The sequence below is a fragment of the Pipistrellus hanaki genome (assembly GCF_964339955.1).
Source record: "Pipistrellus hanaki genome assembly, chromosome: 9".
NCBI classification, from domain to species: Eukaryota; Metazoa; Chordata; class Mammalia; order Chiroptera; family Vespertilionidae; genus Pipistrellus; species Pipistrellus hanaki.
In genome coordinates this window covers 73,177,385-73,190,931 of record NC_140511.1, presented here as the reverse complement: position 1 = coordinate 73,190,931, position 13,547 = coordinate 73,177,385, and the positions used below count along the sequence as shown (strand labels likewise).

General features: G+C 43.9%; 1 protein-coding gene across 3 annotated transcripts in view; it reads right to left on the bottom strand.

Annotated features, from left to right (window-relative positions):
- Positions 1–8,568: 8,568 nt before the first annotated feature.
- Positions 8,569–13,547, bottom strand: part of PAMR1 (peptidase domain containing associated with muscle regeneration 1) — a 133,594-nt gene continuing 128,615 nt past the window's right edge. For all 3 annotated transcript variants that reach the window (XM_084894437.1, XM_084894439.1, XM_084894438.1), the window contains 3 exons: positions 12,819–13,051; positions 11,170–11,462; positions 8,569–9,859 (listed from right to left, as the gene is read on the bottom strand). In XM_084894437.1, coding sequence (XP_084750563.1) covers positions 9,323–9,859; positions 11,170–11,462; positions 12,819–13,051 — 1,063 coding nt within the window. In that variant the 3' untranslated portion in view covers positions 8,569–9,322. The remainder of the gene's footprint in view (positions 9,860–11,169; positions 11,463–12,818; positions 13,052–13,547) is intronic.

Below are 13,547 nucleotides of genomic sequence, written 5' to 3'. Positions count from 1 at the left end.
TGCAGCTTGTAGCATATAATGTCATCATTATTGGAACAGGTTGCTCCCAGACCTGCAGGACACTCTCCACCTGAGAGGATCTTCTAGTTGAAGAGCCAGCGCATATGTTAGAGATGAGGAGATGGCATATTTATACCCTCATCAGAGGGTCTCCAATGTTCCAGTCTGAAATTCTGTCATTCTCAATGTCCTTCTCCAATCATTGAAGGAGCTTTGTTGGACCAACGCAGCTCTTCTAAGCAAGAGCCGCTTCTCCCACTGTGCTCTTCTAAGAAATTCATCCCCTGTCTTGGTTCTCCTTCAATTGCTGCAGATTGGTTATTGCATCTCCATGTAAGGGGGGTGGGGGGGACTCCTAATATAGAAAAGGAAAAAAAAAAAGATTCTACACTGTTTTCCCATAAAAGGCTGTTCCATAAGCCCATTGCCCCTCATCATGACAACAGAGGAGAAATGTCCTAATGTTCAAAGTTTATCAGAAGAAAATGACCTAGAGAGAGAAATAGCAGTCAAGTGACCCTTGAAGGGACTGTCATTTAGTAAATGTCTGAGAAATAGGAATTTGACTCTTTCCCGCTGAATGCATTAACCATTTCATCTGCCTTGTTCTTAAAGATTAGTGATGCTGTCCAGAATTCAGAAATAAGAAAACCACCCAACATCAGCTCCCTAGGTGGGACATTCACGCTTGTGGTTCTTTGCAAAGTCAGAGTCACCCAGTGAACAAATGTATTCTCTCACTTTCCATGCAGCTGTTCTGGTAAAGCACATCTGGGCTCTGGAGTCGAACATTGGTCCTGTGTTCAAATCCCAGCTCCTCCGCACATAGCATCAAGTGGGCCACCCAATCCTTTTGAGTCTAAACTCTCTCACTTGTAATATGGAAGCCATGCTGGTAGTTGCAAATATCTATACTAATCTATACTAATAAAATGATTATATGCTAATTAGACCAGGTGACTGGACATCTTCTGAATGTCAGGCTTCCTTCCGGACAAAGCCACAGTGGTGGGGGCTGAGGCAGAGGTGGTTAGGGGTCATCAGGTCAGCAGAGGAGGGCAGTGGGGGCCATCATTCTGGCAGGGGAGGGAAGTTGGGGCCTAAACTAGCAGTTGGACATCCCCCAAGATGTTCCGGATTGGAGAGGGTGGAGGACCCTCCCCTCACTCCCACCCCTGTGCACAAATTTTGTGCACCAACCTCTAGTTATATCTATAAAGCAGATTTGACAGGGCCTGCCACATAGTGGAGACACATTCAATGTCTGTCCCACACCCTTCTAAAAAAAAACAAACAAGGAATCAGCAGCAGCATGTCTGCATCTGTCTCTTAAATTTTGGGCCCAATCATTACTAATAATATGACAAGACTAGACAACTAAAGGTGTTTTTTTTTTTTGTTTGTTTTTAAATAAATAGAAGGGATATTGGGGTCCTTTCATCCAATTAACATAAGTATGCTAATTTTAAAAAATGAGAGGTATTTTTAGGATGAATGAAAAAATGTGAATGAAAATTACTGTATAATGTTTCTATTATAAGAAGATACCATTCTCACCAGCATTGGCCCTAAAGACAAAAGCGTCTGAAAGAGAGAGAGACTGAAATGAAATTGAAAATGTAATGGCTTTAGAGAAGAAAGAAGGTTTATGGTGCTAACTGGTGGGAGAAGGATTTTCCCAGTAGAAGCCCCAGATCTTTGTAATGAAAACCCTAAAGTGGTCCCAATAGAAGTTACAACACTGGCTTTGGCATTAGACTGACCGGGACCATCCGTCTCAACCATGTGTGGAGCAGTGAGTTTCAAATTGAGTTCGTTATCCCCCCTGTCCATTTGGAATGACCTTGAGTAAGTCACTTAACCCTCTGGGTAACCATGGGGGAGAGTAATAGCCCCATTCACTGGGCTCAGATGAGAACTAAATGAGGCAATGTCACACACAGTGGTTCGGACACAGTTCCTGGCACAGAGTGACACCTATTTCATCTTTATTATGTCCACTGCCTGGCTGCTACTGCTGCTGTTGCTGCTCTCATCACTCAAAAATGATCACAGTGGTAATGCCTGGGACCCAACAACACAGTCCAGACCAGCCTTTGGCTCTGTTTGTTCCATTGTGGTCACCGAATAGAAAAAAGGGAGCCATCCATTCTCAGGTATTTGGAGCAGGAAGACACAAGTTGAGCTCATTCACTCTTTTCCTGTTAACACACGTCATCAAAAGAGAAGCAAGAGAGTCGCTATTTTTACCTCTCTCTCTCTACACTATGAGAAGAGAGATGTTACTTTGTCAAAAATCTCAATTCAGACTGAGAACTTGGTCTAAATATAACCCACACTTCAGGCAGAAACCATCCTATTAACTTGAAAACTCGGGGAAGACTAGAACATTTGTTAACTACACTCATCGCCTGATGAATTCTAATGGAACGAGTGTGAATTCGTTCCATTTATTTAGTGCGGATGAAAGAGAAAAGGACACAAAAAGATGAACTGTGAGTCCTAGGTGTATCATTCTTACATGTCAGCATCTTCTGCTATATGATGACTTGAGGCTAAATGTCAGGGTTGGCACAAATTCTTTATGCCCACCACAGAAACCATACAATTTTGAATTAAAGTGACTGTCGTGTTTTTTTTGTTTTTTGGTTTTTTTTAGCAGCTTGCTCCTGTATGAAGTGGAAATACTTTCTGAGAGTGATTGCTGGTATTTTAATCCCCAGTTTCTTCTAATCGTGGCAAAGAATTCCAGTTATGCGTCTTTCCCTTCCTTTTGTTCCACTGGGACATTGTTCAGTAGTAGCATCTTCATGATGGGCAAAAGGATGGAGAGAAAATATGTTCTATTTTCTGAGGGGATTTCTTTGCTTGACACTAGCTCACTGAGGTTAAGTGCTACATGATTTGGCTCTCGGGACCTCAGAGAAAACCCAGTGATGCTACTTGTTCTGTTTTCTCTATCCACTTCTTTATCAAATTACTTGGTAACTTTGAGAGAGGCTTTGTACCAAATCTCAAAATGTATTTTTCTTATATCATTATTTTCTTTTTTTAACATTGATTTCAGAGATGAAGGGAGAGGGAGAGATAGATAGAAACATCAAATATGAGAGAGAATCATTGATTGGCTGCCTACTGCATGTCCCTCACTGGAAATGGAGCCTGCAAACGGGGCATGTGGCCTGACCAAGAATGGAACCATGACCTTCTGAATCATAGGTCAAGACTCAATCACCGAGCCACGCCAGCCAGGCTAAAGTTATTTTCTTTATTAAGAGGAAGAGAGAGAAACCCACCAAGCAATTTTGCTCAGAACTGAAATTATAGATTCAGAGATTTTTCTTAATCAAAGGCTGACTTCTGCCTTGGCATATTGACAGTAACTTAGAAAGATCCCAATTCCCTGGGTGGTTTCACTTATCAGCACCTGAGAAAATACTGTTTTATTTGTAACACCTTGTTCAGTTTTCCGTGTAAGAATTAAAGTTCTTCCTTTCTCTTGTGTTTGGCATTACCTTTTTCTCAAAAAACCATAAGTTGGGGAACATAACACTCTTACTTTCCTCTGAGAATTTAATGTCTAATATCATTCTTCTCCTGAAAAAAGCTATTCCCTTTTTGTATCTGCTGACTTTTTCTCCCTGGTGTTGACAAAGCTCTCCATCAAACCGAGTCCACAAGCCACTCCGTGAATTGGAGTACAAACGTGAAGTGAGCCCTAACACACTCGGCCATTGAGGCGGTCTCCTTAAAATGCTGGGCCTCAGCGGCACATCCGGGCAGAGCCCTGCCAGGGAAAGCAGGTCCTGCTGCCAAGAAAAGCAAAGAGAGACCACAAATTGCTACCAAACCACTGCAAAATGTTCCCATCTCTCCAGCAGCTCTGAAAAGATAAAGGTCCCCAAGCCCTGGAGATCCAAAGTATTTTACTCAAAATGTTCACAGGATATGGAAGGAGAAAAAATAAGGTGGGAGTGAAGATGCATATGTCTCACTTCTTTGCGTCTCACACTGGCTGTCAGCTTTCCTCTTTTAATTCATCTTCACTTCTGATAATTCTCAGGTAGAGCTCCAGGCCCTGGTGTGAGGGCAATGAGGCCCAAGGACTTCATTCAGATTCAGGTTAGAAACAAAAAGGCCCAAAGTCATAGCCAAAGGCTGTACCTGATGTGTTGATGACCTCATGGATAATTCCTAGTGCAAATGTAGGAATTCATGGGCTTTGATATGTACAGTATGGTCCTGGCTGTGCCCTCTTGTTCTCCCAGCTTCTCAAGTCGCTATGCACTATGGGAGTCCATTTCCAGCCTCACATCACACCACTCTCCTCCTCACAGGTTCCCTCCTGGTTTCTCAAATCTGCCAGGAGCCCCCCATTCTTAATGTCTTGCACATAATCTTCTCTCTGTCTGAAATGACTACTCTCCTTCGAGTAGTCAATTCCTTCTTAACTTGGCCATCACTGCTCAGGGGTGCTAACCTTTTATCTCATCCCTTCCAGATTAAGTCCACTACCCATGTTGTACAGTCTCACAGCGTGCTATAATTTCCTTACCAGTGCTTAGCATGATTTCTAATTATGCACATATTTCGGAGATTATGAGACTAAGGACACCTTTAATCTTTCAGTCCTTGGCACACAGTAAGTACTCTATACATTTTTGCTGATGAATAAATGACAGACAAGTAGAAAATCAATAAAATGCAATTCTTGATTGAATTCACGACGGAATAGATTTTTTAAACTCATATTCTGATATAGAAGGTAAATATAGAATTCCCATTACATTTTGAGTAGATGGCACATTTGACAGTGTGAAAAAACATTTTTTTAGCCTTTAATTTTTTTTAAATGTGATTTTAAAAATTGATTTCAGAGAAGAAGGGAGAGGGAGAAAGATTAATGATGACAGGGAGTCATTGATTGGCTGCCTCCTGCATGCCCCCTACTGGGGATCAAGCCTGCAATGGGCATGTGCTGTGACCTCCTGGTTCATGAGTTGATGCTGAACCACTGAGCCAAACAGCCAGGTGACAACATGAAAATTCTTAAGAACTGTAAAGATTCATAGTCAAACCCCCATACCTACAACTCCAGAAAGAAGAGAAGGAAAGGGTAAGATGACTACAAATTTTGTACTTATTTGTATTATTTAGCTGAGCCTGGACCCTTTTAGTTAAGTCCAGCCAGTACACAACCCCCAACATACATGCTTGTGTGCGCGCGCACACAAACATACACACACACACAAACACACACACACACACACACACACACACACACACACGGGAAATGTAGAAAAAAAATCACCCTGGCTCTTTGTCTCAAAAATTTATTATGCTAACTCCCACTTACACAATCCATTTCTTCTTGCTCTCAGCCTTATTGGTTCTTCCATGGACCCATTTCTTTCTGCCCATATTATCAAACCCACTCCATAAAAATTCAAACTTATTTCTGCATGCCTGAAACTCAACTCAACAGAATTCTAAAACTTCTCTTCCTTTCTCTCCTCCCTACCCACTGTTAAGGTTTCACATCACTGGTTTCTCAATCTCCAATCCCCTTGTCCTGAAGAATAACAAACCACCACCATAATTGTGCTAATATTTATAGAGTGCAGTGGGTCAGACACTGTTCTACATACTTAACTCATGTACACATTAGCTTACTGAATCCTCAGATCATTTCACTCCTGTTTGCAGACTAGTACAGGAGAAAGATTGAATGTCATGCTCAAGGTCACAGCGTATAAGTGACAGAGCTAGGATTTGAGCTCAGGCTGGGTTTCCCAGCCACTGCCTCTGTCTAGCACTGCCAACCTAATGGGCTTTTCTAGAATTCCAATTCTATCCTTTCACTCTTCTGGAGACATCAAAATGAACTCGATATTTGCAGTAAGAGGCCAAATTATTAATCCTACCATTTGAGATCCACCACCAATTGACCACACCTTGACTGGCCTTGTCTTAATTGGCCAACTTCACCTGTCATTATAATAATGGCTTCATCTTGGGAAATAACTGGCCCTTCTCCAAGCCACCCCCCTCCAGGCTTAATCTTATGTACTTTCCAATGTCTTTCTGTACTTAACAATATCCTACTTCCTTCCCATCCACCATTCCAAAGACTCAACTGAATTTCTAACTACCCTGTGAATGACAAGCTAACGGAAAACGCTGGCCTACTTGGACTGTCCCTTCCTCTCAATTCCTGTTGGGAGTTTATGTAAGTGGATACAGGGTGAGTTGACTATTCAGTTATTCTTGAAAGTCTACTTAATGTGCAATTCTGGCCACTCTAAGGAAAGTAAGAGTGTGCCATGTAATAAACAATATTCATTTAAGTAAAATCTATGTGATTGAGGCAATACTTATACATACATACAAACACTTTTTTTTTCAATGTCTTCCAGCCAAAGACCACCAGATCCTGCTTTGGAGGGGATCATAGTCATTGATTTCTGAGATGACTTGAATGTGAACCAAATCTGAGCGGTGAGGCAAAGATGGAAGATGACACTAAATGGTAAAGAGGATGTCAAGAAAGTAGGGGACGTGTGATCCAGGGGAGGGGTCAGGACAGGGTTGGAGAACAGAGAGTACAAACTTGGTACCCATGTGAGATGTGCCCACAGATGCAGATGTGGTGGTGTGATGGCACTGTGCCCAGATGGACAGCCTTGTCCCTGCCAGGTAATCTAGGCACCAACTATATGCCATGTATTATATTCAGTGCTTTATACAATATCTCACTAAATCATGACAGCTACCACACAAGAGAGATCTTATGATGCCCATCTAACAGATGGTGAAACTGAGCTAGAAAGGTTAGCCGACTTGCCCAAGATCATTTAGAAAAGAAGCTGAAAGACAGGAATTTGAATTTAGATCTCTTTGATCAGACTTCCATTGCACCTCTCCAGATCCAAGCTTCCTAGGTTTAAAAAAAGCAAAACGAAAAAAAAAAAAAAATTGAGCAACCTGATAAAGTATTTGTAGAAGCTAATGCTCCAACCTCAGTTAAGGTCTAAGATGACCCTTAACTGAGGTTGGAGCATTAGCTTTTACAAATACTTCAGCTCCCCAATTCCTAATCCACTGAAATCGAGGAAGGGACTAAACATTTCTTGTTTTAGCTCACTAAGCATTGGATGTTGGCTACTCAGAAATTGATAATACACTTGTATTAGATTAAGCCATCGATTTTCAATTTGTATGCTGCAAGAATTTTTAAATCATGCAATATGTACCCGACTATTTAGTCAGGGGCACTGACCTCTTTCCTTTAGATTGTCACAAAAAAGAAAAGAAAAGAAAAGAAAAGAAACGAAAAGAAAAGAAAAGAAAAGAAAAGAAAAGAAAAAAGATAACAGCCAATACAATAGCCATGCAGTGTGAATGAATTAAAATTATACATATCTTTTGTCAGATCACCAAAAAGTATAATGTATTTTTAGCATGCCACAGAATTTTAGTAATTAGTTTATGTGTGCCATGAGATGGAAAAGGTTGAGAACTGGTGGGTTAAACCATAAGGATGTATGTGTATGTGTGTGTGTGGAGGGTGGGGGGTAGGGTTGAGTAAAAGGAGTAGAATGTGATGACTTGAATGTGAACCAAATAGAAAGCCTGACAAAAAGAGAAAGTACCAGAAATTCTCCTCTGGATCAGGGAATTACATGAAGACACAGACTTGGAGACAAATGTGTCCTGACCTCCAGTCTTGGGACTGAAGTTTTTGAGGTCACAGTTCTCTGATATGTTGAGGAAGAATCAAGCTCCTGTTTGGTCTATGGGAGGTGAATGTCTCCCCAGGCACCCTGTACTGACCCTGGGCTCTGAGCATTCAGGAGGTATAGAAAAACCCCCCGAGAAGTTCCCAGAGACTCCCGAGGGAGGAAGAAGAGGTCAAGGAGAGTCTGGCTGAATAGCTGCCAGAGAAGGTCATTACTGTGGCCATGAGGCTGAGTGACCAAACCAGGGTCAAAGAGATATCACTCCCACATGTCAGGAGAACCAGTGCCAGCCAGAGCTGAGGAAGAGCCAAGTCAGCAGGTTGGGTCTCAGGGAAGCAGAGAGAACATAGCACAGGTTATAGTGATTACAGACCCCCACACCCAATGTTAGTGTCAGCAACATGCCCAGGAATAGGGAAGAGTCATCACACAAACCCAGGAAACAGCAGGAACTCATCCCTGTTCACCCCAATGCTTAAGTCATGGAAGACCCCATGCACTGTCTTGGAGAGGAAGACATTGGTGAGGAGAGCAGGACAGAAAGAGAATGTTCCTGAAGAGATCATTCAGGGGTTGGATTGGGTTGAGTTCATTTGTTACCTCTACTCTCCAGTGGGAGCTGGGTGATGGTCTTGAAAGGAAAATCACAGAAATTATAGAAAACAACGAGGCCACAGTCTCTTGGCATCTAGTGAGTAAATAGGTGATTCCAGTTCAGATTCTATGAAACTCTGTCATAAATATTTATTGAGGTTCAAGGCAGGGTTCTGTCCTAGAGCTAGAACATGAGAACCAGAAAAAAACACTAGAAATGACCTAATTCCTGGTATTTTCCTCTGTGCTTTATTTGAGATACCCATGTCTCTCCTCCCCGAGCCCACAACCCAGCAAACTCCAACGACTGGAATTCAAAAGATGGCTTCAGCTGTGCCATATGCATTTTGGGGAATTATACCTTTAGGATCTATTTTAAAAGGCTCTCATCCCCACACATGCAGCTCGGAGTAGTAGCATGCAGAAATCAGCTGTAGCACACTTGTCCTGTAGATCAGAAGCCAATCCTTATTTTATTCAAATGTGTACAGGAGATGGGAAAGGAGCAGGACCACACAGTAGTGTGGCAGTGTGCACAAAAGCCAATGTCAACATCTCATCCAGGCTCCGCTGTCCCGGGCTGTCCCGAAGGCGGCTCCTTGAAACTTGGTCTGGATGGATGGAGCCTTGGAAGAGACCTCATGAAACTCAGGCCTCCCAGTCAAATCTTCCCCACCAGGGCTGACCATGACATTTGCACCATGAAAGGGCAGGTCATTTGAATGGGAGCATTTTCTTAGCTATTCACATAATCTTTTTTGAAGCAACCCAGTTCTTGCAAACAGGTATCTTCCAGATGGTCAGAGCAGCCAGGGAGGCAGGGGCCTACCACAAGTGAGCTCTCCTCGCCCTCCACAAGCTCTGTGCTTGAAATCAGAAGCCCTGGCTCAGCCAATTCAAGGGCAGAATCCCACCTCAGGTCCACCCTGACTTGTGCAACACACGCATGCATGCACGGAGGCACAGACACTCCCTCAGTGGGCCTGAGCTCACTTCATGTTTCTCTCGATCCAGTCCTTAAAAGGCAGCACCTTGGTGAAAGCTGTGTAGAGGCTGTGGCTGCACGTTTTGTCGTAGCTCCAGCTGACCAGCCCTACCAGATGCCAGCGTGGCTCAGGGGACGCCTGTCCCGGGAAGGACACAGCTGCGATGCCCCCCGTCTCTGCCGTGCAGATGTCGGAAGGGGCGGCAGGGTCCCGGCTGGCACAGAACATGTTGTCCGTGACGCTCACGGGGATGCCGTGCTCTTCATGTTGCTCCTCACACATCAGTGAGTCCACCACCCTGAATACCCCTGAGCGCAGCACATCGTTCTTGAAGCCGGGGCTCCTCACATCTGCCAGGACGTTCCAGCCGGCCACGGTGAGGTGGGCCTCCTGGAAGGCGGTGCTGAGGTCCCGGGTGGCCGCGAGGCAGATGGGCTGGACGCGGGTGCTGATGCGAGCCTTGTCCAGGAGCTTCAGGACAGCAATGTCAGAGTCCAGCAGGATGGGGTCGTAGTTGGGGTGCAGAATGATTGCAGAAATCTACATGTGCAAGGAACGGATAGCAATGGTGAGCCGCCCACTCCTCAGTGGACTAGAGCAGGAAAGTCTTGGGGCTGAATTATCGGGAATAAATGTCTAAGAGACAGCTGCAATTATTTGGAGATACTTTGCCTAAAGTATCATAGAAAGCGGCTGCTCTGTTTCCAGGGTTGCAAACTGAAATGCCTGCTGGGGCCTGGCAGGTATTTTAAATAAGTGGAGTGGAGAGGCGAGGCTGCAGAGAATGAGAGCACACACTCCATCTAGAGTGGGCAATTGCCACCTGGCTCTGGCTGACCACTGCCATGCAGTAATGGGACCAGCATTCTAACTTTGCCAGAGACTAGACTCCAGATCTTTACCTGAAACCTAATTTTTAAATGTTGGCGAACAACTGATTTAAAAATGATATGTTAGCACGATCGGAACACAAACTCCTACAGGCTACTAGTTGGCAATCCCTGGTCCACTGTAAACATTTTATTCATCTTCAACCCAACAAAATAAAATGTTCCACAGACTTTTCCACAAGTCTTCCCTGATTGCCCCAACCCTTGCCCCAACTCTTTGATGGGCGCCTCTAGGAGCTTACATCTGTGATAACTTGTACCATTTTATGTATGTTTCTATTATTCCATCTACATTTGGGTTCATTTCCTCAGGGATTCTCTTGAATTGAAATAATCATGATGTACTAATCTGTCTACCACTACTAGTCTGTGGACTCTTCAGGGCAAAAACCATGGATAGATAGATGAATAGATGGATAGATTAATAGTTGAACAGATCGATGGGTGGATGGATGGATGGATGGATGGATGAATGGATGGACAAATGAACAGATAGATAGCTGAACAGATGGATGGGTGGATGGATAGATGGATGGATGGATGGATGGACGGAAATGTGGGTAGATAGCTAGAAGAGATGGAGGGAAGGAGGCAGGCAGGGAAACAGATGAGATTATAAATTGATTTGGAATATCCTGGATAAAACCTCTCTATGTCCTCAAAACCTACCCAGTACAGTGGCCTAAACATAACAACAGGTGGTTAACTTTTGATGACCACAATGAGAGATAATTGTTACTATCTTATTTTTAAAACATTAAATGGAAAAAGGACTCTGTAATCTTTCTAGATGCTCCCTCTCTATAGTTGTCAATATGCAATACTGGGTACCTGCTACATGCCGGGCTCTCTGCTGGGTGTTAACGTGCTGAGATGAAGGACTGACACCTTCACTGTTCCCCTAAAGCTGGGAGTTTGCTGAGCCAGGGGTCCAGGGTCCATGTTGTAACCCTCTCTTACCCGCAAGCTCTGGATGGTCTTCTCATCTCGGTCGTCATCCCGGTAGAATTTCCCCAGCACAACTTTGAGGTCTGCTGTCTTGACCATGGTGACCTTCCCCAGGTCAGTTACGCAGTGGGCAGCCACCACCACAGTCCGCTCATTCACCAGGGCACCGCTGCAGACCAGGAACCACTTATCCTTGTGCAGGCTGCCCCCATGCACCCCGCTGACTCTTCGGTAGATGGCTGCTTGCCATGGCCAGCGCAGCCCCTGGGTCTTCGGAGCAGTGATATTCTCTGTTTTCCCACAAACTACAGAGAAAGCACGGGCTCAGTAAGATCAGCTCAGAAGAGAAATGTGTCACACAACCAAGAGAGCACAAATCCATCGGTGTCAGGACCACTAAGCATCTAACTTGTGAGGTCTTCCCGGCTTTATTAAATATTAATCAACCACCTTGCCATGGCTGGCTATAAAATATAGGGTAAAGATTGGAGACTTCCAATCCCAGGTACTTACTGGGCAAGTTGCCTAATCTCAAAAGCCCCAGTCTTTTGCTTTCAAAATGGATAGAGTAATAGCAATCACCTCACAGGGTGAGATGATGTATAAAACCAGTTAGACTTGAAATATTATGACTATCACTATAAAAGTGACCACCATGAACTAAGCCATATTGCTTTCCTTTGACAAAGAGGATGGGGAAGGTAGCTTAGAATATGTAAGACCCTATTCCAAACACTTCTACATATTATCTCAGAAAACATTATAACCTTATGAGTAATTAATACCTCGTTATCTATATATATAAAAGCCTAATGACTGAATTGTGGAACAACCAGAATGACCGGTAGACCAACTGCTATGATGTACACTGACCACCAGGGGGAAGATGCTCAGCTCAGGAGCTGCCCACTGGTGGTCAGTGTGCTCCCACAATGGTAGTGCCAGTTAGCTTACTGGATGAGTGGCTGCTCTGGCAGTGGGATGAGCAGCACTCCCACAGCAGTCAGATCCCTGCAAGCCACACCCCCATCAGTGCACAAATCTGTGCACCAGTCCTCTAGTCTAATTAATAGCAATAATCTAATTAAATACCATTAATTAATGAGGATAAAAACTGGTGCTTTGACAGAGTAACCAAGATGACATTACTAGAAACTATCTGACACCTTTAACCCTTTCTCCACTTGGTTTTTAATGACTGTTCTCTCCCTTTTCTCCAAGTAAATATAATAGAATTAGCCATAAGAAAGTATGCCCCATCCCCCCAAAATTATCTAAGATTTAATGAGTTAATTTCTTCTGGGTAATAACTTTTTAAAAAATATATATTTTATTGATTTTTTACAGAGAGGAAGGGAGAGAGAGATAGAAAGTTAGAAATGTGCCCTTGACTGGAATCAAACCTGGGACCTTTCAGTCCGCAGACCTACGCTCTACTGCTGAGCCAAAGCAGTTTCGGCCTGGGTAATAACTTTAAGCCACAGGAAGGAAACTCTGTGGAATTTCAGACACCACCTAGCTAGGGAACGTATTAGAGTACCATTCCTTTGGGCAAGTACCATTCCCCGCCAACCTCTGCCCAAAAAAAAGGGTTAATGACTTTTCATAGGCTGCCGTGTAGGATGTAAGCTGCCCAAGTCTAAGGATGAACCTTGACTCACTGGGGATGCAGGATGGGGCACGCCCACTCCACTTCCCAGTTCTCAGACAGGTCCTCCGGCTGCTGCCCAGGCGGCGGTAGAAAGGCGAGATGCACTCATACTGGAGCTGGGTGTGCAGATGTTGGTACCCAGTGGGCAGGTCTCCAAAGGGAAGGGCTGGCTTCTTGGTAGGGATGCCATGCAGTTTCTGCTTGCTGAAGGTGGATGAGTACAGCTGGTGTAATGGGGTCTGCCTGCATCGGGGCACATGGATCCAGATAGAGAGCAAAATGAGACGGTCATTGTGGCCTTTTTAGTCTCATGCCAATCCCCATGTAGATATTTGGCTACATTCAAAGAAAGCAATGGATTCTATCTCTCTCTCCTTTCTTTATCTCCCCTTTTCTTTCATTCTCTGTTTCTCTTTCTCCTTTCCTCTCCCTGCCTCCTCACTCCCCACTCCCCCACACACATGTACACACTTCCCTCCTACCACTGAGCAAATAATCTTGCACATTTCAACCTTCATTTTATTCTCCATTTCCATTTCTGGCATGTCTCCAGCTGTCTAGGATTTTAACCAAAGAAGATAGTATCTGACATAATTGCTGCTATCCAAAGGAACACTAACATGCACACACACAAAAAAATTAAATTAAACAGGAAAGGAAGTTAATTTGAATGGGGAAGATCCAGACGTATTTTTTCCCCTCTAACCGTTATCATAATGGAGCAATATCAGAAATTGGC